Raw genomic sequence first — 24,805 nt, 5'->3', positions numbered from 1 at the left:
CTCCTGGCGACCACAGAGCCATGGTAGAAAACAGGAGGGGTTTACCATTGCCATCTCCTATGCAGTATGAGATTATTCCTTTCAGCTGCATCTTCCTATATTTATTTTATTTTATTTTATTTATTCAATTTCTATACCGCCCTTCCAAAAATGGCTCAGAGCGGTTTACACAGAGAAATAATAAATGAATAAGATGGCTCCCTGACCCCAAAGGGCTCACAATCTAAAAAGAAACACAAGATAGACACCAGCAACAGTCACTGGAAGTACTGTGCTGGGGGTGGATAGGGCTGGTTACTCTCCCCCTGCTAAATAAAGAGAATCACCATGTTAAAAGGTGCCTCTTTGCCAAGTTAGCAGGGGCTATATATCGCTGCCACACCAGCAGGGATTTGGACCAGCAACCTCTTGCTCCCTGGGCAAGTTATTTCCCCACTGCCCCATAGGTGGCACGTGCTTAAAGCAGCTTAAAATCACATCCCTGCCCAATCCTGCAGAGTATGTGGGAGAGGGAGAGATTTACCTTTCCTAGGCTGTTTACTAGAGCGACCAGATGCAGAGAAGGACCAGGGCACTTTCCAAGTTCACCCTTACCACAGTGTCACTACAGATCTGCAAAGTGTGCTTCCGTGCTTCCAGTGTTGTGGCACCTCAGTCGCTGTGCTGACAGCAAGGTGCCGTTCACATTTCCGATGCCTCACTTCAGATTTTATTGCCACGTTACAGTCTTATAACGTCACATGTGTTGCACAAATAAATAGCTGTATTTCCCCATTGTGGAGTTTTCGCAAGACTGCTCCCCCTGCTGGTGGCGTTGCACAACAGCCTTTATTTACAGTTTCAATGTTATCTGCCCAACACTAACACATTTTACCTTTATTGAGCGGGTAATCTGGAAAGCACCCTGACTTCTGTGCCTTTTATATTCTGGACTTGGGGGCATCATTTAAAGTGGTGACTCGTTTATATTTAGCAGAGGGAGGACAACTCTCTCTATTCAACCCCAGTGCAGCATCTTCCCAGGGACATTTGCTAGTGGCTGACATGCAGACTAACACAGCACCAGTGCTGCATGAGAAATGCAGGTGCTGCAGCAATGCAGACAACTCAGTTCCATTGTTCGCACACAGGAGTCCCCACTCTCCCTGTCCCCTGGAAGCGGTCTGTACAATGCAGAAGTAGTTCCACGGGGACTGCATGACCCTCAAGGATCTAGTTCTGAGTCACATCATCATCATCATCATTATTGTTGTTGTTGTTGTTTACACAGTCAGACAGGTGTTATTGACTGGTTTGTTTGATCCAGACATTGAGTCCTTCCCAAGGACTGGGATGGCTGAATTTTATTATCAATATCGTTGTTATTATTATAGATATTGTCGTAGAATATAGGCTGTTCCCAGTAAAGTTGCTTTTTGTAATTGGCTGATGGTGATTTCTGTGGCCCCTATGGTGTTGAGGTGCTCTTCAAGTTGTTTTGGAATTGCACCTAGGGCACCAATTACCACTGGGATTATTTGGGTCTTTTTCTGCCACAGCCTTTCAATTTCAATTTGTAGATCTTTGTATTTGGTGATTTTTTCTATTTCTTTTTCTTCTACTCTGCTATCCCCTGGTATTGCTATGTCGATTATCTTAACTTGTTTTTCTTTCTTCTCGACTACAGTTATATCTGGTGGCAGATGTTTGTTTGTAGTCGGAAGTCCCATAATATTTTATTATTATTATTATTATTATTATTACATTTATATCCCGCTCTTCCTCCAAGGAGCCCAGAGCGGTGTACTACATACTTGAGTTTCTCCTCACAACAACCCTGTGAAGTAGGTTAGGCTGAGAGAGAAGTGACTGGCCCAGAGTCACCCAGCTAGTTTCATGGCTGAATGGGGATTTGAACTCGGGTCTCCCCAGTCCTAGTCCAGCACTCTAACCACTACACCACGCTGGATCTCACATGGAATGCTTTTGGGGAAGGGGAGATTGGTGAAAATTGCACTCCAGTGAGCATGAGTGCTATGAAAGTCTGGAACACAGCAGGAAATTTGTCACACCCGGCTTTTAGTTCGCATCTCCTCCAGAATGAAGGTGTGTGTTCACATATCGGCTAAATGTATCCCGAAGTCGCTGCAAGCTATTGGGGATCACTTCACACACAATTCAGATTTTTCATTGAGCATTAGCGAGTAGCCCAAATTATATCTGGGGTAAAAATATCCACTTTTTGCATCATTGGGGGGGGGGGCAACTTCAAACTCACAGTAAAGCCTTGCAGTAAACCCCTGGCAAAGCCTGCTGTCTGGAAAAGCTCCAAATTGTGAAGTGTCAGCACTTCTCCTGAAGTGTCTGTGGTTCAGTAGTCTGGAAGTTGGCCATACCTCCTTTGAGTTGTTGTTTTGTAGACTGTGAGTCATTTTGAAAGAGAGAAATATATTTTCTTTTGCTACGAAAAGCCCTCTAAGAAGCATTTTTGTTGTTGTTTAGGAACAAAGGAAGCCACCATATACTGAGTCAGACCATTGGACCATCTGGCAGCAGCTTCTCCAAGGTTGTAGGCAGGAATCTCTCTCAGCCCAATCTTGGAGAAGCCAGGGAGGGAACTTGGAACCTTCTGCTCTTCCCAGAGTGGCTCCATCCCCTGAGGGGAATATCTTACAGTGCTCACACATCAGGTCTCCCATTCAAATGCAACCAGGGCAGACCCTGCTTAGCTAAGGGGACAAGTCATGCTTGCTACCACAGGACCAGCTTTCCTCTCCTTTCTCAACTATTTATATTGTTTAAATACACTATATAAATAAATATTTTAACAAGAAGAAGTCAATATGTCTGCGATGCAATGTTCATATTAACTCCAAACGCCCAACAAAAAGACCTTTTATTGCACAAAGAAAAACTAAAAGTTGGTAAACATAAAACCATAAGATGTTTCAGTGTGACACACCATCCTCAGTTAAGTAAAAACAAATGAGCACAGATGAAAACCTCCATTCCCCAGCTGTTAAATTCCTTAGACATAATAGCACACAGTTCCCTGAGTGGCGGAGAGATCATGAGCAAGTGGGGGCAGGGAGAGAGAAGGGGGAACACCTGATTCTTCTCAGAGGCTAATAAACACCATCCCTTAACTGAGGATGGTGTGTCACACCGAAACATCTTATGGTTTTATGTTTACCAACTTGTAGTTTTTCTTGTTTGCACAAAAAAGAAAGGTGTTTTCGTTGAGAGTTTGGAGATAATGTGCACATTGCATCACTGACATATCGACTTATTCAAAGCTTTGGGCTGGGCCAGCTATTGCCCGTGGAATGGCTTACACAAGTCTACACAGCCTTGTACACAGCCTTGCCCTTGGAATATATCTATATAAATACAGAAAGACCTCAATTCTGTATTCTGATATTCTGTATTCTGAAAGACCCTGATATTCTGGATTTCAGATTTTCCAAACAGTATTTAGGGAACCAGAATTTCATCCATATTGTTTCCTCATGCAGAAAAATAACTTTCTGTGTTCCAGAGTGTTTCGTATGGTAGTGTACACAAACCTCACTGTACTGCTTTCATACCTTATTTTAGCTTATTTTTTGCAACTTTTGTGACTGTGCTTCACCTCGATTTTCCGGACAATCGCCTAATCTGGTCTGACCTACTCTCCAGTTAGTACAGAAACATCAGGTCTCTCTGTGGTTACTTTAATATCTATCTGCAAAAATGTTTCATCAGGGCGCTTTCCAGACTAGCTGCTCAACAGCAGCAAAATGCCTCCATTCGGGCAAGTCACATTCGAAACGTAAACAGGCAGGGGGAGTAGTCTCGCGGAAACTAACAACCCCCAAAACAAGCAACTTTTTAATGCCAGATATATACGACGTTCTAGCTCTACCTTGCAGCGATTAAATTTGAAACAAGGTATTGGAAATGTGAACGGCAGCCTGCTGTCCGTGTAGGGGCTGCAGTGTCACAACGCAGGAAGTGTGGAAGCACACTTCTGAGATATGACGGGACCCCGCTGCAGGGTCTAATCTGGAAAGTACCCAGGATAATGGAGCAAGAAAAAGGGTTTAACTCCCATGCTGTGGTCCCAAAACTGATTGTCTGCCCCAACCTCCCATCCCATCCCACAGTTGCTATTTTAAAGGAAAAGGCAGTGCATTTAAGGTAGCTTCATAAGCTCATATGGAATTTGAACAATGTTGCCCCTTTCAACTGTATTTGACAATGTGAGCTATATTTTAAATTAAATAAACCAATCAACAGAAAGGCAAGATTCAAGGTATTTTATTGCAGCCATTTGAACAAGAAGGCCATTTGTGGAGGGCTGAATGGGGAACTTACAACAGAGACTTGTGTCTTCTCCAGTTCCTCTCCACCCCAAAGTCTGAATCCTTCCTTCTTCAGGCTGTTTGTTGGTTTGCTTTTTTTTTTTAATGATATTTATTATTTATAGCACCACCAGTATCTATGGTATCTCCAAGGATGTCCTTGATGGGGGGGTGTCCCTCAAGGAGCAATTACCCCCCTGGATTCATGACCTGCATTTAGATTTCTGTTTACATATTTTATATACATATTTGTAGTATACATCTTGTCTCCCCTGTGATATAATTGCTGCAGACACACATGGATACATGCAGAGTTCCTTAGGAAAAAATAGACAGGACCCTGCCCCCAATGAGCTTACAATGTAAAATTTTCTACCCTTCCACATTCCTAAGCCTTATAGGCAGGCTACAGTTTATAGACCCAAGAAATAAAATGTTCAGTCAAATTGGAGGAAAAGGCACACTATGACCTCACACTCAATCAAGGCTCAGCCTGGATTATTATAGAGGCACAGTCCTCTGTGCAAGGCACTTTTGCACAGCTCTCATTCTTTTCAATGGGGATTATGCCAGAGTTTGTTCCATATCCTCAGGCTTCCTGAACTCAGCACATAGGTGGGATAATTAAGAGGATGTCCATTGCTGATCAGTGGGAATTTTCGATGGAATGCATGAGAATCTGCTCTGCCCAAGTTCAAGCTTGATACTATATCTAGGTAGAAAACAATTTCAGAAGAATTTGGCAACAGCAGAATATATTAAACTCAAAAAACTGAGTCTGATTAGGTTAATTCACCAAGGGCCAAACTAGATGTGACAGCAGGTGTTTTAAAAGCTAAATGCAGCCACTGGGTATCCATATGGTGCCTGTATGTTAAATAGCAACTCTGGGAGAGGGGTATGAATGAGAAAATGGCATGAAAGGAAAGAGCCAGCCGCCTTCCCCAGCATCACAGCTTTGGTCCCCTGGAGGGGTGGCTGCAGCTGCATTTAACATTTTTAAAAAGCCAAGGGAGATCCGATCACAGATCTCCCACTGTTTAGCTTGGCCCTCAATTGTTTCATAAAGTACCCTTACCCCCCCCCCCCAACAACGCCCCCCCCCCCGCAAAAAGCTCTGTTGGTTCTGTTCAACAATCAATTAAAGCTGAAGGAGATTTGGTTATTATTAATAATTCAGATAATCAAACTTAAACTCGACAGTTAAGAGAACAACCTCAAGGTACTCAATCAAATGTGAAAGGATAAGTCCTGCACGTGAGAAGGCAATGGTCAACCCCTCCTGTATTTTACCAAGAAAACCACAGGGCTCGGTGGTTGCCAGGAGCTGACATCGACTCAATGGCACAGCCCTTCCTTTTTCCTTTAATGGTGTATTTGGGTCCAAAACAAACCTCTTCTGCGTTAAAAATGTGTGGATTCCCCCCTCCCCGAGGAACTGCTAGGCTGGTTTGGAAATACTTTGAACTGGTCCTTTAAATGTGTGGGGGAGAAATCCGGGCATGGACAGCTCCCCCCACCCAGCTGGTGCATCATCATGCTAATGCACCGTTGTCTTAATCGCATAGGGTGGTTCAAAAGTAATATTAAAACCACACATTCAGGGACGGTTCGGAAGAACCATCACAGTATGACTAGGCAATGGCAAACCAGGTGGAGGGGGAGACATGTGCACCAATATGTGCATGCTTCTGCCCCGTGTGTTTAAGGGGCTAGTTCAAAGTATCATCCAAACCAGCCCATTGACATAGAGGCTGTTTTCATGAGACAATTCTGCTTAAACCTGGGCTTGGCTACCCATGAGAACAGCCAGGATCTGTGCAGATCCCAGTGGTGCTGCAGCGCTAAACACAGAGCCGAAGTCCGGCTCTTAGCCAAAGTTAAGGAGGCAAATGTACCCTTAACCCGGCTCCCGGGATCATGTGTCAGTGTGAGCTGCTTGCAGCTCATGCAGTTAAACAGACGGGCTAGTAGGGGGTCCAAGTTTGAGAACCTCTGCCATAGGGGAAAGGTACTTGAAGCTTTATCAATATGTGGCACAGGGGTCAAATGAGAGGGCAAGAGAAAGCAGGCTAGGATGTCACAAGTATAAATAATACATCTCTTTTCCCATATGCCACACTTCTCCCATTTCCAGCAGCAGTCCTATGCACAGATGCTCCAGCTGTTGCAGAGCGCGAAATACATGTGTCATGTTCAGAACCAGCTCACTTTATTGGATTTGAGTCCGGAGTAACACATGTTATTGCTGCAGGTACTTCCATAGCTGGGTGGGCAGGCAGAGCAGGGTCTCCCCATCTTGTATGGTGCTTCTCCTATCCAATTTCCTCTAGGGACAGAGAAAGGCAAAGCATTAAGCATGTGGCATTGTTGGACACCTGGACGGTACATTTCACTCTTGCACCACCACAAAAAAAAAATCCCTTTATTCCAACATGGTATAAGGGGCTGTAGCTCAGTGATAGAACACATGCTCTGCATGCAGAAGGTCCCAGGGTCAATCTTTGGCATCTCCAGATAGGGCAGGGAAGGACTCCTGTCTGAAACTCTGCAGAGCCACTGCCAGTGGGTGTAGCAATACTGACTCAGGAGGACCAATGGTCAGCAGAAGGTAGCTGTTTATATCCCCACTCAGGCTGCATTAGCACATAACAGGGGCCCAGAGTTGCCGGGACCTGCGGTTTACTTACTGTTATGTCCAAATGCATGCAGCCTAACTTAGTGTTATGTCCAAATGCATGCAGCTCCAGTCTCATCAGTTGTATGACCCGAGGTTGCTCTCAGGAGACTCTAATTTGAACCCTTGGTTTGTAGTGACCTTTGCTGCTCCAAACTGCGGGTCCACGGAGCTTGTCTGAATGCAGTGGAAACTGCATTTGGCCAGATTGGAGTTGAGGGAGCTCTTCTTATACAGCATTGCCCCAGAAAGTAGCAGCACAAGAAAAGAGGAGCTACCAATGCTACTGATGTGGAGACTCTGCCCACAAAGCCAATTTTGCTCACTGTGCTGCATGGAAGATGACTTGCAACAAAAGGGGACACTTTCCTAAGGTTTGCAAGTCTGCTGTCCACTGCATTACTGATTCACCATATGATAAAGATGAGGCAGATGAACCACTTCCTGGTAGCATTTTAAGTGTGAGAGAATTGGAGCCTGCTTTTCCGCATTGTCAAGTTAAACCTAATGGCCATGAAGTGTGGATGCTGGCTGATTCTGGTTCTCTGCACACCATCATTTCCCATCTTCTTTACAAGAAACTCCTAACTACATCAGATCTGCACCTGCAGCCTTCAGACATCCACCCAGGGGATATGGAGCTTCCCCTATCACCATAAATGTTTTGGGTGCTGTCTTGACCCAGAAAAAAGTTGATTTTTGCTTCCAGAGTTCTTACTGCATGGGAGAAGACGTAATCTGTCATTGAAAAAGATACTCTAGCGTGTTTCTGGGTGATGAGGCACTTCAAGACTTACTTGTGGGTAGAAAATTCACTTTATGTTCAGACCATAAACCCCTATCTGCTTTATTTACTACTTGGGGATCAAGATGCACAGCCCCAAGAACAGCCAAATGGATCACCAGACATATGGGCTTTGATTTCCAAGTGGAATATTTGATAGGAGGCTGTTCTGCCAATCTGCTTATTAAAAACAAAACAAAACTAGAATCTGAGTGATCCATCAACATGTTTTAAACGTACAAAGCAAGAGAGCATGCTCAGTATTTCTCAACAGTCAAGAAGTAACTCTTTAAATTAAGACACACTAAACATGTACTATTAATTAAAAACTTTATGAAGTGCCTTTTGGGATCAGACCAAGGATCACCTAGTACCCAACATTTTTTGCTAGAATATCAGCAAATGACAGGCAGATGGTTCATCAGAAATTGGCCAGTGGACCCCCAATAGATTATGAGCTGTGCTCTGCCCACTGCTGCACTAGAGAACCTTCCACCCTACCATAACGATGCTGCCTGTGTCACAATAATCCCTTCTGCGGGCTACTTACTTGATGGCATAGTTGCACACTAAGTAGACTGCTCGTCGCCATGTGCTGCCCCACACGTTCATGTTGGTGCATGTATGGACGGCACAGCCAATTCTGTTGGAAGAAGCCCAAACCATCTGTTTGGGAAACAGAGAAACAGCCATTATAAGGGAAAGTTAACCCTGAAACCATTGGAACACTAATGACCATAGGAACTAATCTTATATTTATCTAGTCTGTGATCAAAATAAAGATTCATATTCATTCTCTCTCTCTCTCTCTCAACTAATCTTATAGACCAGTGTTTCTCAAGCTTGTGTCTCTAGGTTGGGCTACATCTCCAGCCACAATGACCCTTGACTCTAGAGGTCAGTATCAGAGCAATCATCATAGACTTTTCTTTATTGTTGCGCTACAAACAGGGTGCTCATGTGATGGGCATAGGGCCACCAAAAACAGCCAGGGAGAAGCCACTGGCAGCAGCAAGTGGTAGACCAGCCATTCTGGGCTCTCACAAAGTTCTGGAATGTTAAAAAACAACAACTCTGGAACATAATGTAATTGTACCACTTAACACTCCTAGGTCTGTTTGTTCAGAATCTATACAACTGCCACTGGTTTGTTTTGTTTTTTTAATGGTAAGATATTCCTGCACCTGTTTGTCTATCTATGTGGTTTTCCTGGGAAGATATCGGAGTGGTTTATCATTGCCTTCCCACACGTAGTATGAAATGATGCCTTTGTTGTTGTCACTAAAGTGACCATCTGCCTCCAGCACCTTCCTATATCGCTCCTGCCCAATATAGGTGCCTGCTTGCTATAGCTGGGCAGCTGGGATGACCTTCATGCCTTGGGTGACCCTACTGGGAATATACTTCTCGGCGTACTTGGTTCATCCCTCCCAGGAACATCCCCACACACATTGCAACGATGAGGCAGCATAGCAGGACTTGTGGGGGATGAATGTGGTGAAACAGACTGTTTCCAGATAGGCAAAGGAGTAAGACAAGGCTGTATACTTTCTCCTTATTTATTCAATTTATATGCTGAACATATGCTGAGGGAAGCTGGATTGGAAGAAGATGAGCGTGGTTTTAAAGTTGGAGGAAGAAACATCAATAACCTGAGCTACGCTGATGACACCACTCTGATAGCTGAGAATGTGGATGATCTGCAGGCTCTAGTAATGAAAGTCAAGGAGCACAGTGAACAAATGAGACTACAACTAAATGTAAAGAAGACTAAGCTAATGACAACATGCACAGCAGTCAGCCTCATAAATGATAATGAGGACATTGAAGTGGTAGATAGCTTCTGCCTTTTAGGATCGACCATCAACAGTAAAAGATCCAGTAAAGAAATATGCCGCAGACGAGCACTTGGTAGAACTACAGTGAAGGCCTTGGAAAGGACATTTAGATGCCGATGCCATGATGTGTCCATACCTACAAAGATTAGAATAGTTTGGGCAATGGTTTTCCCTGTGACACTCTATGGATGCGAAAGCTGGACTTTGAAAAAGCAGGACAGAAAAAGTATTGACGCTTTTGAACTTTGGTGCTAGAGAAGACTTTTGAGGACACCATGGACAGCCAGGAAAACAAACAAATGGATCACAGAACAAATCAATCCAGAATTTTCATTCGAGGCACAAATGACCAGGCTCAAGCTATCATACTTCGGACACATTATGCGAAGACCAAGCTCTCTTGAGAAGTCCATAATGCTGGGAAACGCTGAAGGAAAGAGAAGAAGAGGTTGACCAGCAGCAAGGTGGATGGACTGGATTACAACAGCAATGAATGCACCACTGAGAGACCTTAAAGGCCAAATTGAAGACATATCATCCTGGAGAGAATCTATCTATGTTGTCGCTAAGAGTCGACACTGACTTGACAGAACTTAATCAATCAATCCAATCAATCAATCAATCAATTCCTGCACCTTTCAATAGCTGCATATCAGGGGGATATTTAACAAGTGCTACTTTTCCTATGCCATCTAATGGCACAGTGGGAAAGTAACTTGCCTAGGGAACAAGAGGTTGATGGTTCGAATCCCAACACCTATATCAGGCAGCAGCGATATAGGAAGATGCTGAAAGGCATCTTCTCATACTGCATGGGAGATGGCAATGGTAAATCCCTCCAGTCTTCTACCAAAGACAACCACAGGGCTCTGTGGGCGCCGGGAGTTGACACCGACTCGACGGCACAACTTTACTTTACTTTTACTTTCCCTATCCCTGAGTCTCCAAGTTGGAATAGGCTTCTCCTCTTGGATTTTCACCTTCATGCAACTGTTCAAGGTACAGAAGCCGTTCAAAGGAGAGAAGAAAACATAGCAACCTCAGAGGAAAGGCTTTCCTGTTCTTCCCAGCACTTCTCTCACCTCTAGTGGCTTTTAAATGGAAGCTGGAATCATCTTATGAAGCAGTCTTGTCTGCACTGACTGGCAGTGGCTCTCCAAGGTTTCAGAGAGGGGTCTTTCCCAGCCCTACTCAGAGATGCCAGGAATTGAACCTGGGACCTTCTATATGCAAAGCATCTGCTCTCTCAGTGAGCTAGAAGGGGCTGGCTCTACAAAGGTAGGATTGATACTTTCATAAATATCGACCCGTCTTTATTTTCCAATTAACTATGCATGTAAAGAACTCCCCATTATGTGTGTAAAGGCGGGGCAGTGGTGGGGCAGGGGCAGGGCAGCGGAAGGCCTCTGGTTAGGCCCCCTGAACATTTGGAGCCCCCCCCTGCACCTGAGACAGCAGGTCACTGCCCAGATCCCCAAGGTCAGTGGGGATCATCCTAAGTGGCAAAACCTGATGGTTCCCAGGTTTTGGCACTTTGCAACCACTGGCATTTTTTGCCCCAAATAAATTATATACAATCTCTTAAATGTGTCCAGAGGGCTCCCTCAGTGAATTTAGAGATAAACCACTACATAAAAACAAAGAACAGCTTCTTTGAGGACACTTTGTGGTCTCCTAGTGGGTGAAATTCCTCAAAGAGACTATGATATTTGTCTATGCAGCTGAATGTAATGCTTAATAAAAAGCAAGTGACCTTTTTAAAGTTTGCTTCCTGTCTCATCATTGCCATTTCTCCACACACAACACTGGAAATGAGATGATGTAGGTCTCAGATGAGTGTGGTAGAAAGCTGAAAGTGTCTCCAAATGCCACAGACATCCATGCAAATATGTGGCCAGGTATTTCCAGAGACCAAACTGGTGGCGTAGAAATGACTCCATTCTGGAGCTGTGTAGCCTGCTATTGATTATAGGGTGGAAATGCTGTGCCACAGCTCGGGTGATACAAGAAGGTTTTCCACCTCGGGCTGGCTGTGCATACAGGGAGGAGCAAATGAATTCACTGCATTCACTGAGGCGCCCGACTTTTCAGCAAAGACCTGTCACCATGGAGGTGATTCATGATGAGCGAGGCTGGAAGGAGCTGTACTTTATTTACCTTGCCATGGGTATAATAAAGAAAAACAGAGGCCAGGATTTTCCTTCCTTCCTTTCTGTTTCTCAACAAGCACTACAGCCAGTTAGCCAGAACCTTTAATGTGTCCCTGCATGCTGAAGTGAAATCTCCAGCTATAACTGGACGTGCCAACTTTTTACTGCCCCCTGCTCTTGTGCCTTATCCTTCTGCAGCCCAAATTGCTAAAGATGCAAGAGCAAGCCAAGCTGTAAGTCTCTGCACACAATGGCATTCACGGCAAAGCAACATCTGTGGGGAAAGTGTGGCTTCAGATTTGCTAGCCAGCAATGGGCAAAGTCGGCAATGAACTGCTATGGAGTGTCTCCCAGAGTCTTCAAAGCAAACGGCTTGTATAAGTGTCAAATCCTGCATTCCTTCAGCCTGATCTTTGTAATTTAAAGCAGGCCCTCTCCCGGCAAGGTCTTCTTTCTCTGGCTTCTTCCATCCAGCTCCTTCATCTGGAGCCGATGGCTCCGGTAGCCGTGGACGGAGCAATGGAAAAAGCAGGCGGTACTTCTAGGAAATAAGCTGAGATTTGGACAGTGCAGGATGATTGCTTGCAGGGAAATGGGAGAGACAGTGATGAGAGGTAAATTAATGAGGTGGGATTGGTAGAAATGGTGATACTTTGCTTTCTCCCTGTGCCTAAAGGACAAGGCTAAACATGACCTGCTGCTATTCATAACATTTGCTAGGTTTGAAGGCTTCCTTGTCCCTTGTGCCTTCATTGCACAAGAGTGGAGACCTTAGAACTGATATGGCATAGAGGTTAAGAGCATGAGCTATCAGCTGGTTCAGTCCCTGACTGAAATTTACTCTCCCCAACAAACCTTCTGGTTTACATAGGAACATAGAAAGCTGCCTTTTACCGAGCCAGACCATTAGTCCTTCTAGCTCAGTATTGTCTACACCAGGGCTGCACAACTTCGGCCTCCCTGCAGATGTTGGCCTACAATTCCCATGATCCCTAGCTACTGGGCACTATGGCTGGGGATTATGCGAGTTGTAGTCCAAAAACAGCTGGCGGGGGCGGGCCCGAAATTGAGCAGGCCTGAAGACAGTATTGAGCTAGATGGACCAATGGTCTGACTCGGGATAAGGCAGATTCCGATGTTCTTAGTGAGATACACATACAGGGGCAGGAGTGTGTTGGGGGTTCCTGGGCTGCTCTGCCTGGGTCTGCCATCACAAGAGCATCCTTTGCCACAGTGGGCCAGACCCCAGGATCCTTTGCCTGCCCTCATATACATATTCCCTCCTCTGAGTAACAGAATAATAGTGACCCTCTCCCCCCACCCCCAATTACCAGTAATTGTGCTTGTGCGAGATTGGCTATGGGGCTCCTGCAAGGGCGGTGGTGCAAGTGGTGTGGGCAAAAGGAGAGAAATGCCCTTTCCCTGTTGAGGGCAGGTGGTTCATGCTGAAAAGGCACAGTTGCACTGGGCACACCCCTTTGAAGATTGTGGCCAGTGGCTGTCACCCTGCTGACCCTTGCCTGCACTCTGATGACACAAGCGCTACGGAGCTTGCTGGGATATGGCCTTGGCAGACCAGGAAGTGGGAGAGGCTCCTCTGCCCTGAAACCGGAGGCTGCGGGACGATTTCTGGTTTCAAGAATTAACTTCAGGTTTGCCAACCCACAGTTTCATGCTACGTCCAAAAGGGCTCTTTCTTTCAGCATCAGGTATGACACAAAGAAAAGAGTACTTATCTTACAGCAAGATAATGTGTGTGCAGAGCTCCGAACACTTGGAAGTGCTATGCAAATGCATTTGATGCATTTGATGTTTCTTTTTAGACTGTGAGCCCTTTGGGGACAGGGATCCAGCTTACTTATTTATTATTTCCTGGTGTAAACCGCCCTGAGCCATTTTTGGAAGGGCGGTATAGAAATCAAATAAATAAAATAATTATATACCATATAGGTACCTGGGTATAATGGCTGCAGACAGAACCACTGCATTTGGAAGGGCAGCTGGGCTTGCATTCGTGGGGATAAGGGAAGGAGTAATGCTGCTTCTCGTAGTACCAAGATTTCATAAGGTCCACAACTGAATGGTACCTGAGGAAAGCCACACACAAGGCACATGTTATTAATTGCTCTGCCAAAGATGTAATCAAATCTCAGTAATACAAAGAAACCTGCCTGACCAAACCCAGAAGTCTAAGGCCTGAATGACACAATTTGTGAAAATGAGGGGACAGGGGCATAGCTAGAATTGAATGGATGGGTTCAAAGAACCCAGGGCCCCCAGCTCGACCCCTCCCTACTTTCAGAGCGCCGCTGGGGAGAGGGGTCCCCAGACATGGGCCCCCTCTCCCCTAGCTACATCCCTGTGAGGGGATGCTCCCCACCTGCATCTTTTTCCACTTCTTTCTGGTAATATGTAGCTGAAAAAACTATGTATGATGTGATGTCGTCACATTAACATTTCCACACCCACTGCAAGTGGCAGCAAAGCTGTGGAAGGCAAGATAATACTTCTTCTTCCTCCTCCTATTATTGTTGTTGTTGTTGTTGTTGTTTACACAGTCAGACAGGTGTTATTGACTGGTTTGTTTTATCCAGACATCGAGTCCTTCCCAAGGACCTGGGATGGCTGAATTTTATTGTCAATGTTGTTGCTGTTATAGATATCGTCGCAGAATATAGGCTGTTCCCAGTAAAGTTGCTTTGTGTAATTGGCTGATGGTGATTTCTGCGACCCCTATGGTGTTGAGGTGCTCTTCAAGGTCTTTTGGAACTGCACCCAGGGCGCCAATTACCACTGGGATTACTTTGGTCTTTTTCTGCCACAGCCTTTCAATTTCAATTTGTAGATCTTTGTATTTTGTCATTTTTTCTATTTCTTTTTCTTCTACTCTGCTATCCCCTGGTATTGCTATGTTGATTATTTTAACTTGTTTTTCTTTCTTCTCGACTACAGTTATATCTGGTGTATTGTGTGGCAGATGTTTGTCTGTTTGTAGTCGCAAGTCCCATAATATTTTTACATCTTCATTTTCTACCACTTTTTCAATTTTATGGTCCCACCAATATTTGGCTGCAGGTAGCTTGTATTTTTTGCAGATGTTCCAGTGTACCATTCCTGCTACCTTGTCATGCCTTTGTTTGTAGTCAGTCTGTGCTATCTTTTTACAACAGCTGATTAGGTGGTCCACGGTTTCATCTGCTTCTTTACAAAGGCGGCACTTGCTGTTTGTTGTGGATTTTTCAACTTTTGCTCTTATTGCATTTGTTCTTAGTGCCTGTTCTTGTGCAGCCAGTATTAAACCCTCTGTTTCTTTCTTCAAGTTGCCATTCTAAAGCCATTGACAGGTCTTGGTGATGTCTGATTTTCTACTTATATTGTGCAAATATTGACCATGCAGTGGCTTCTTTTTCCATTTTTCTGCTCGGTTCTTGACTTGTTCTTTCTTGCAGGCCTGCTTTGTTTGATTGGTGTTGAATAGTTTTTCGTTATTGACCATTTGAAGTGCATCTTCTTCACTGTCCTTGATATATTCTTCAAGGCCTCTTTTCTCCTCCTCTACTGTTTGATGGACTTGCAGCATTCCTCTTCCACCTGAGCTGCGAGGGAGGTATAGCCTATCTACATCACTGCAGGGGTGTAGAGCATGATTGATGGTCATGATTTTCCTGGTCTTACGATCTAGCATCTCTAGCTCTGCCTGGGTCCAGTCTATTATTCCTGCAGTGTATCTGATAACAGGTATAGCCCAGGTGTTTATGGTGTGTATGGTGTTCCCACCATTGAGATTGTTGTCACATTAACATTTCCACACCCACTGCAAGTGGCAGCAAAGCTGTGGAAGGCAAGAGAATACTTCTTCTTCTTCTTCTTCTTCCTCCTCCTCCTCCTCCTATTATTATTATTATCTATATATATATTTCTCCTGGGTGTGCCCAGGAGAAATGCGTCCCGGCAGTCCAGCTGATTGGCTGGACTGCGGGGGCGCCTGATTGGTCCTGGCGGCACACCCAGGAGAACCAGCGGGCCAGGAGTGTGGGCGGCCATGGTGGCCGCGGAGCCGAGGCGGCGGGCCCGGCCGGGTGAGGCGGCGGCGGGCCCGGGTGGAGCCGAGCCAGCGGCTGGCGGGCCCGGCTGCGGAGGCCCGGCTGCGGAGGCCCGGCAGCGGGCCAGGCGGCGGCGGCAGGCCCGCTTGAGGCACAGATGCTCTGTGCCCGGGCCCACTAGTTATTATTATTTTACATATTTATACACTGGTTTTTTTTAAAAAAAGTTCAACATGTCTAGCCATGCACATCTTTTCAATGACAAATACACATCTTGTATTTGTGTACAATACAAATATTGTGCACAGTATTTTTGTCCAACATATGTATGCAATTGTACAATTTGTGTACAAATTGGTTGAACCAAGGAGACCCCAGAATGGTCACTGCTTGTTAGTGTCTGCTCATTTACCACAATGTGTAACTTGGGCATAAATGGCTGTTTCACCATGAATTTATTTGTATGATAAAACTGTATTTTGTAATGAGCATCATCAGGGTAGACAGATATAGGGCCCTTTCTCAAGATCAGGGACCCGGGCAGGAGAGCATGTGGGGAGGAAGGTTACAGAATCTGACATCCCCCACAGACGACCAGGTTCCAGTTCCTGGTCAGTTAAATAGGGTTAAGGGAGACCTTGCTCCCTTAACCTCATTTAACAGACAGGCTCCATAGCCAGGTCTGCCACCAAGGCACTGCCAGGAGCCACAGCTCCCAGCAGTTCTCATGGGTAGCCAAGCCCTGTCCTGTCTTGGCTGCTAGTGGAACAATGGGACATAGAAAGCTGCCACCTACTAAGTCAGACCATAGGTTCATCTAGCTCAGTACTATCTACACAGACTGGCAGCGGCTCCTCCAAGGTTGCAGGCAGGAATATCTTGGAGAAGCCAGGGAGGGAACTTGGAACCTTCTGCTCTTCCCAGAGCGGCTCCATCCCCTGAGGGGAATATCTTACAGTGCTCAGACTTCTAGTCTCCCTTTCATATGCAACCAGGGCAGATCCTGCTTAGCTAAGGGGACAAGTCATGTTTGCTAACACAAGACCAGCTCTCCTCTCCTAGTGAGAAAAGCCACATAATGTGTTGAGACTGATGGAAGCATATAGAGTTTGGAACATGTCTGCTTCACTAAAAAGGCATGTATGTTTTTAAAATACTGAAGTAAACTTGGGGCGGAGGGTGGGATTAAGCTGTACAGAGTTTGCATCTTTTCAGGCTAAACTGAGCAAAACTGATTTCTTCGCTGATGTTGACCGTGTCATGGCTGCGATGGGCTCCCATTGGTTTGCACCTGCTCCAAGTGTTGATTACTACAAGTGCTGGGAAATTATATCGTTGGACACTACTGAAAATGATATAGAATTGTGAGATGGGAGCATATTGTTCATCTGAGCTTTGTTTTTGATGAAGCAACTGTTGGAGATGAACTTCCAGTGCATCAACCTTTTGCACCAACTGTCCTAATGACCACTAGGGGCATTGGGAGTAGAGACAGTGAGTCAGGGTCTCCCTATCTGTCCCTACTCTATGACCCCTGAACTGACTCCGCAGCACTTCCTGTGCTGAGTCACAACCCTTCCTTTCCTCCTAGAGAGCAGATGGAAACATCTCTCTCTCTCTCCTTACCTATCCACTATGTAGTCCTTTAGATTAGAGATAGGTCTTTCCTGTCTAAGTGTATTTAACCAATAAATGTTTCGTGTTTAGTCACACAAGGCTCTCCATGTGTTTTCTCTAAATAGCTGCAATATCCAAACCATCCTCTGCTACCTACTCTGTAACTGGAGTGTGTGCTCATTCCTTAGTGCTCTGCTGTTTTACCTATTGTGGGTAAAAATCAACAACCTCTAACAGCAAGTCCGCAGGAGTTCTGGCTGTTTCTGCCAAGAACAAAGGGGCCAGCCTTCCTTGATGCCACATGCAACGTTCAGGTATCGCCAGGGGACACTATCAAGTTGCTTACCTGCCTGAGTGAATGGCAAGATTTTGACCCATGAATTTCATCAGGTGTGGAGGCCCATGTTCCCATATGCACTGTTTTGCCCAGGCTTCTGCAGATCTGGCTAGCCTCTCATCCCACATCTAGTCAAGAAGGGGACAAAAAAGAAGAAAGGGCATAATATAGAGTGGGCTATAAACAGAGTGCTGATTCCCTTCACTCTTAATGCCACAGGACAAGGGGAGGGATGTAAATGTTTTGCACTCGAGGATGTTGAGTTCCCAGCAGCCAGAGGCAGAGCCATAACTGAGCGGCTGTGTTCCATAAACATGGGCTGCTAGGGGAGGGAGACCGAAGAGGAGTTCCCAAGCACCCTCCCGCCCAGGGCCATAGCTAGCCATAGTGAGGGAGATAATGAAGAAAATAGGAGGGGTGGAGCTGAGGGGCCCTCAGAGCTGGGGGCCCCAGTTTCTTTGAACCCATCTGCTCAATTATAGCTAATAGCTATACCCCTGATCTCCTGCCCCAGGCCCTGCTCACTCACTGCCTCTCCTCCCTGTATCTCTTGAGCCACCATCACCTCCATGGTAGTGCCACAAAACCTGCAGTTCCTAGGAAGCTGCCTTATACTGCGTCAGACCATTGGTCCATCTAGCCCAGTATTGTCTTCACAGACTGGCAGCAGCTTCTCCAAGGTTGCAGACAGGATTCTCTCTCAGCCCTATCTTGGAGATGCCAGGGAGGGAATTTGGAATCTTCTGCAGGCTAGCATGCAGATGCTCTTCCCAGAGTGGCCCCATCCCCTAAGAGGAATATCTTACATTGCTCACATATAGTTTCCCATTCAAATGCAAACCAGGGTGGACCCTGCTTAGGAAAGGAGGCGGCGGCTGCAGGTCCCAGTGGGAGAGCGCAGCACAAAGGTGGCAAGTGAGGAGGCAGCTGTGAGACCCAAGGGGAGGTGGCAGGTACGTGAGGAGTGGCTGCAGCGGTAGTGGCTGTGGTGGTAGCTACCATATTTTGAAGTCAGGCCACCTCCAGCATTGCTATGCCACTGCCAGCAGCAGAGGTCCACTAGGGTAATTTTGGAGCCTGGACCTAAAGGTCTTTGGTGCCCCCTCTCCACACTGCTGGAGGCCCCCCTCCCACAAGTTAGAGGTTGCCCTGTGGTTGTCTTTGGTAGAATACAGGAGGGGTTTCCCATTGCCATCTCCCACACAGTATGAGATTATGCCTTTCAGCATCTTCCTATATCACTGTGGCCAGATATAGGTGTTTCGGGGATTCGAACCAGGTTGCTCTGGCTTGCTAGTCAAGTCATTTCCCTGCTGCACCATTAGGTTGCTGGGTGTAGTAAAGTACAAATGTATTAAATAAACATTTGCTTTTTCTAACACCTCCCCAATGACAATTATTCCTCCCTTTCCCAATAATAAGCACAAAGAAAACTCACCATATACTCCATGTTGGCAGCTGGTGGAGACACTTGTGCCCGCACTTGGTTGTGGTAATCCAAAAGCGCACTCACATCCCTGGGAGAAATATAGCGCTTCCTGCGAGTCCTTGATACTCCAAGACTAGACGTGAGGCCTCTCTCAGGGCCGTTGGATGGGTAAAGGACTTCAGTAGTATTGGGTGGCACAAAGGAGCTGGATTTCTGTATCATCCAGAAGACCAAGCCAGTAAAATATATGTGCATGTGCAAGAGAGTCATTTTTTAAAAAAATTATAGACTTTTTAGCCTAAATAACTGGCAGTTTGGTTTTTTTTTTTTTTTAAGCAATCAAGAAGACAAATCTTTTTCCTTCTGGCTTGGGTATCTAAAAAAAGAAAACAATAAATGCACTGTTTTATTTTGATTCAAAGAAAGAAAGAAAGAAAGAAAGAGAGAGAGAGAGAGGAAGGAAGACAGAAAGAAAGAAAGAAAGAAAGAAAGAAAGAAAGAAAGAAAGAAAGAAAGAAAGAAAGACCAGAGCTCAAAAAAATAGAAATTGAAATATACCAAGAAGGACTTTACTAAGAACAGGAGAATAAAGAGTTTGGATAAACTGCATTTGTAAAGAGCAAATTTCCTCTAAGACCAACTGTGAAACCTCCAGAGGTATTTTATTTATCACTGCTGTCTGAGAGGGGGAAAATCCCCCCCTCCTGCCAAATCATTCCAAATATTCACATGTACCTGCCAAAAGGATGCTAATTAATAACCTGCTGCTGCAGAAGCTTTACCTCCTTCCCACTGGTTTCGCAGAGATTTGGTCCATCAAGAAAATCTGCTGGATAAACTGAAATCTTATTGGAATAAGGCAGAGGGCGGGAGGTGGGGGGAGTTCTAAAAAGGTTTAGCATGAAAATAGAGAAGCTACACTTTTTTTCCTCTCTGAGAGAGGAAAAGAGAAAGAATCAAGCTTGTCATTCTTTTTCAGTACCAGAAAAGCCTTCTAAGATATTATTCCCTAAAGAAACTGAGAGGATACATTGCCCAGACTACATACCTTGCAAGCTAAGCCAAGAACAGCTGAGAAATCTTAGTTGCTACTGCTGCTGCTTCAGTAAATGCAGAACTTGACCTTTGCAAACAACCTGCCCAGCCAGATGTGGCAGAGAGGTTTAACATCTCAAGCAAAATCTGCATCTGGACTCTTCCCTTGGGGAATGTCCTAACTTCTGGAAAGTCCTCAGCGGGCCATTTATGGTATTTTCCCTGTGTGCTCATGGCGCTGTCTCTAGTGAGCTTCTCTGCTTGTTGTGAGCCACAAAGTAGGGAAGCCTGCAAAAACCATAACATTAATAAACTAATGAATATCCTGTCACCATTCCATGTAATTTCTTTACAGCTATAACATGCATGTGCAGCCACTGCATTTAGAAAACGCTTTGCACTTAGAATTTGGACACCCAGAAAACCAAGCCTTGAAAACAGCCTTTGGCACAGAGAGGTCCTAGCTTGGGGGTGGGGGGGAATGGAACAAGTATAAGGGTAGCAAATATATAATGGCACAAATAGAAGGTAGCACAAGTAACAGATATAAGCACAGCCAAGTTGGCCCACTGTTTCTCCATGTCTTTGTCCTGATGAGCTGTTCAGAGTAGAATTGTAGCAGTAGAACACACAGGGATGTGCCTATAACCATTCTTGCGGAGAAATGTGGAGCCATTGTCCTCACAGACCCCAACAGCTACCTCAGATTGCTCTAATTCATTGCCAGGGATCTGGAGAAAATGATAACTGATTTTGAGAAAGTGAGGCCGTTCTGATGATCACCAGAAAGCGGGCTAAGGGAGCCTAGCCCACTTTCTGGTGATCGTCGGAACCACCGTGCTCATGGGTGGTTCCAAGGCGGCTAGCCTACCTAACGACCCCTCACCCTAAATGGGGTTAACGGAGCGAGTGCGCCGTTAACCTTGTTTATTTGATCATGTGTCAGCAGCCGTGGCTGACACACTGGTGTCGGGGGGGAGGGGACTCTAGGGAGCCCCGTGTACTTGCGCAGTGCCTTCTTGGGGTTTGGGGGTCTGGGGTGCCACGCAGCAGCACTCCCCTTGCCCCGACCCCTGGAACTCCCAACAGAGCTGCAGGCAGGTGCAGGTACGCCCAACCAGAGCAGCTGCTCGTCCGGGTGGCCGATCCAGCCGCCCAGCAACAAGCGACTGCTTGTGTGCGGGGAGAGTGGGCTAAGCCCGCTCTCCCTGCGCAAAGCCCGTCTGGTGCTTCGCACCAATTGTGTGAAGCGCTTCAATGCGTTTTCCATCGTTACACAGTTTGCTGGTCTTATGAAATAACAGGCAACCTTTTCATCACACACTGCTAACCATCAGACAATGAGCCCTTTCTCATGGTCGAGTGAGAGTGGGGTGGGGTGGGGAAGGCAGCAGAAGCTCGCTGGGAGGGTCGGGGCATGTGGATCACGAACGCAGCCGGTCTGCTGCTGTCCCAGGCAGCGCAGAGGTTTGGGGGTCAGGACGCATCATACCTGCCCCTGGAAATCCCAGAATGCTCACACACGAGCAGTTAGCAGTTAGCCCTTGCGTCCTTCACCTCGGCTAACCAGAGGGCTCCGTAGGTGGGTTTTCTGCCACGTCACTGCCAAGAGCCATGCAGCTCCCACCAGATCTCACTGGCAGCGAAGCCCAGGCTGGTTCTTAAGATTTCCACCATGTCGTTCCATCAAGACAAGATCCTGGTTAGTGATCCCAGTTAAATGGCAGTTAACTGTGGCAATTTAACTGGGATTGCCTGAAAATTCGAGGTTCTCGTGACACACTCCTTGGCAGCATATCATGGTGGCCAATCTCAGTTAACTCTTTAAATGTGGTTGTTCTGATCATAAGAACATGGACTGTGTTATACATTTTATCTGAGCCTCCATTACCGTTGTTTTAAATACTGTCTAAGTTTCTTGAGGGAGACTACATGTGTGAGCATTGTAAGATAATTCCCCTTAGGGGATGGGCAGAGGCGTAACTAGGGAAAACGGCGCCCGGGGCAAGCACTGAAATGGCCCCCCCGCGCCCCTGCCCCCCAACATACTACATTATACTTAGGTTTTTCCTCACAAGCGCCCGCCGCCGCCGCCAAGCCAGGCCACTGACTGGCCGCCAGGGGCCAGCAAAGCAATTGGGGGGGCGTGGGCAGTGCGGAAGGGACCGCTCGTGGGGGAGGGGGCGTCGATGCGCTCCCTTGACTGCTGCAGCGCTGCTGCACTGAGCAGGAAACATTTGTATTAACAATTTTTTAAAAAAAATTAAAAAAAATATTTTTTTGTCATGGCGGCGCCCCCCATGTGACCAGAAAAGATGGCGCCCGGGGCACGTGCCCCCCCTGCCCCCCCTATAGTTACGCCTCTGGGGATGGGGCCACTCTGGGAAGAGCACCTGCATGCTTGCATGGAGAAGGTTCCAGTTCCCTCCCTGGCAACTCCAAGATAGGGCTGACAGAGATTCCTGCCTGCAACCTTGGAGAAGCTGCTGCCAGTTTGTGTAGACAATACTGAGCGAGATCGACCAATGGTCTGACTCGGTATAAGGCAGCTTCCTATGTTCCTAAGGGACTGGAATCCTTCTAACTGTAAGTTTTATTGTCATCCCTGGAAGGAGACAGCAAATGGTCAAGTTGTTGCAGAGTAATTTCTTATCTTGTAAAATTGATTACACAGGGAAGTTACTTTAACTTACATGAGTTTGATATTTATTACTAATTAAACATAGGCTAAGAAAACAATAAATCAACAGTCTCTTATTCCATGAAAGATAGAACTTCTCAGTTTGAAATTCAAGATAGCAAGTAAGAAGTAGACAAAGAAACGGAGAGGTACTTTCTCTCACTACATAAGAAGGCCAGGTGAGTGCCGATGACTCACGTCCACATGGGTCACTGGGGGGAGCACTGCTGCACCCAGAAGTTGTCTGAGCAGCAGTTGAACCAGTAAGGATCTGCTAATTTACTCTTAAAGGTGCCTCTCATTGTCACCCCAGTGCTGCCCTCACCGTCCTCGAACTGCTAAACCGGTTGAACGAGCCGAATGGGTTCGCAAACCCACAGTTGGGTCTGAATCCAGAACAAACCATGAACATTGCTCTGTGCACACCCCTAATTGAGATTAATAATCTCAATAATTTCAGAATTAGTAAAGGGATTCCACCAAAGAAATTGTCATTGGCAGCCAAAGAAGATAAAATGCCAGAACCTACATACTGGCACAAAATGGAATGTATGCCAGATTCAGAATCAGATAAATTGCTGCAGTCAGGAAAAGAAAAGGCTGCATCATACCATAAAACAAAATGTGGGACTCCGAACTCAGGAATAAGACAATGAGAAGGAGGATGTTGGGATTTTGCCAAGGACACTGCCTCAGTTCTTTATGTGGCGCGTGCTTGTCCTTGTTTGAATGTGTCTAGGTACTGGCTTCTATGTACTGGTTTAGCCACCTAATGGCGCAGCAGGAAATGACTTGACTTGCAAGCCAGAGGTTGCCAGTTTGAATCCCCACTGGTATGTTTCCCAGACTATGGGAAGCACCTATGCTGGGCAGAAGTGATATAGGAAGATAGTGAAAGACATCATCTCATACTGTGCGGGAGGAGGCAATGGTAAACCCCTCCTGTATTCTACCAAAGAAAACCACAGGGCTATGTGGTCGCCAGGAGTCGACACCAACTCGACGGCACACTTTACCTTTATGTACTGGCTGGGGGTGGAGTCACAGTTTGTCTGCTCCTCACTTGCTGCCCTGAATTCAAACTGAGAGGTTCTCCCTCTCCTTGCATAAGAGACTGTTAGTCTGTTTATTGTTACCTTTGCCTATGTTCTAGTTAGTAATTAATATCAAAGTCTTGTTTCTCAGTCAAAGTGGCTTCCAGTACAATTATGTATAGAGGAGAAGTAATTTCTCTGCAACATGAGTCACATGTTCCCTCTTAAGCCTATAATCTTTATACTGCAGCATCCATTTAACCTTCTAAATGTATTACATTTACGAGAAAACTTTTGGTTTCTGTTTGACATTGCCTGGATTGGGGGGGGGGGGGGCACCTGTGGTTGTTACTGATACAAAGCAACCTGGTTGAAAGGATCTCATTTTTAGGGTTTTGTGTTAGGTGCAGATTGAAAAGGGAAGGAAAGATTGTGCTGTCGAGTCAGTTTCGACTCCTGGTGACCACAGAGCCATGTGGTTTTCTTGGTAGGAGTTTACCATTGCCTCCTCCTGTGCAGTATGAGATGATGCCTTTCAGCACCTTCCTATATTGCTGCTGCCCGATATAGGCGTTTCCCATAGTCTGGGAAACATACCAGCAGGGATTCGAACTAACAGCCTCTTGCTCCCTAGGCAAGTTGCTTCCCCTCTGTGCCATTAGGTGCCTTAGGAGCTGCTTAATCAGCACTCTCCCAGACAATCTAAATTCCAGGAACTGGTAAGTATTGTGTCCCTGCCAGGTGTAATATCCTGCAGCCTAGACTGTCCCGTCTGCCAAAGCACACGGTATCTGCAGAGAGGACTTTAGAGAGAGCCAAAAGGCACACACAATTTGACTGGATTCAGCAGCAGTCCCAA

General features: G+C 46.0%; 1 protein-coding gene across 2 annotated transcripts; it reads right to left on the bottom strand.

Annotated features, from left to right (window-relative positions):
• Positions 1 to 4,262: 4,262 nt before the first annotated feature.
• Positions 4,263 to 20,516, bottom strand: R3HDML (R3H domain containing like). Of its 2 annotated transcripts, XM_053244665.1 has the most exons (7): positions 20,246 to 20,516; positions 19,207 to 19,573; positions 17,778 to 17,896; positions 13,726 to 13,858; positions 8,334 to 8,449; positions 6,534 to 6,651; positions 4,263 to 5,034 (listed from the first exon to the last, which is right to left on the bottom strand). In XM_053244665.1, exons 2-7 carry the CDS (start codon positions 19,465 to 19,467, stop codon positions 5,029 to 5,031), a joined length of 753 nt encoding a protein of 250 aa, XP_053100640.1. In that variant the 5' UTR covers positions 19,468 to 19,573; positions 20,246 to 20,516; the 3' UTR covers positions 4,263 to 5,028. The 2 variants fall into 2 exon arrangements, with proteins under 2 accessions (XP_053100640.1, XP_053100639.1); XM_053244664.1 differs by lacking the exon at positions 4,263 to 5,034 and having other exon boundaries at positions 5,452 to 6,651.
• Between the last annotated feature and the right edge of the window lie 4,289 nt (positions 20,517 to 24,805).

This window comes from Hemicordylus capensis, chromosome 4 (assembly GCF_027244095.1).
Source record: "Hemicordylus capensis ecotype Gifberg chromosome 4, rHemCap1.1.pri, whole genome shotgun sequence".
Classification (NCBI taxonomy): Eukaryota; Metazoa; Chordata; class Lepidosauria; order Squamata; family Cordylidae; genus Hemicordylus; species Hemicordylus capensis.
This window is presented reverse-complemented; position numbering and strand designations above follow the sequence as displayed.

Bases quoted from the DNA above. Each gene is read 5' to 3' on its own strand.
- R3HDML (XM_053244664.1), bottom strand. From the start codon at position 19,467: ATGACTCTCTTGCACATGCACATATATTTTACTGGCTTGGTCTTCTGG. The intron at 17,897-19,206 runs GTGAGTTTTCTT...CTTCTTGACTAG, and splicing joins CTGCCAACATGGAGTATATG to ATGTGGGATGAGAGGCTAGC. The intron at 6,652-8,333 runs GTAAGTAGCCCG...CTCTGTCCCTAG, and splicing joins GTGTGCAACTATGCCATCAA to AGGAAATTGGATAGGAGAAG.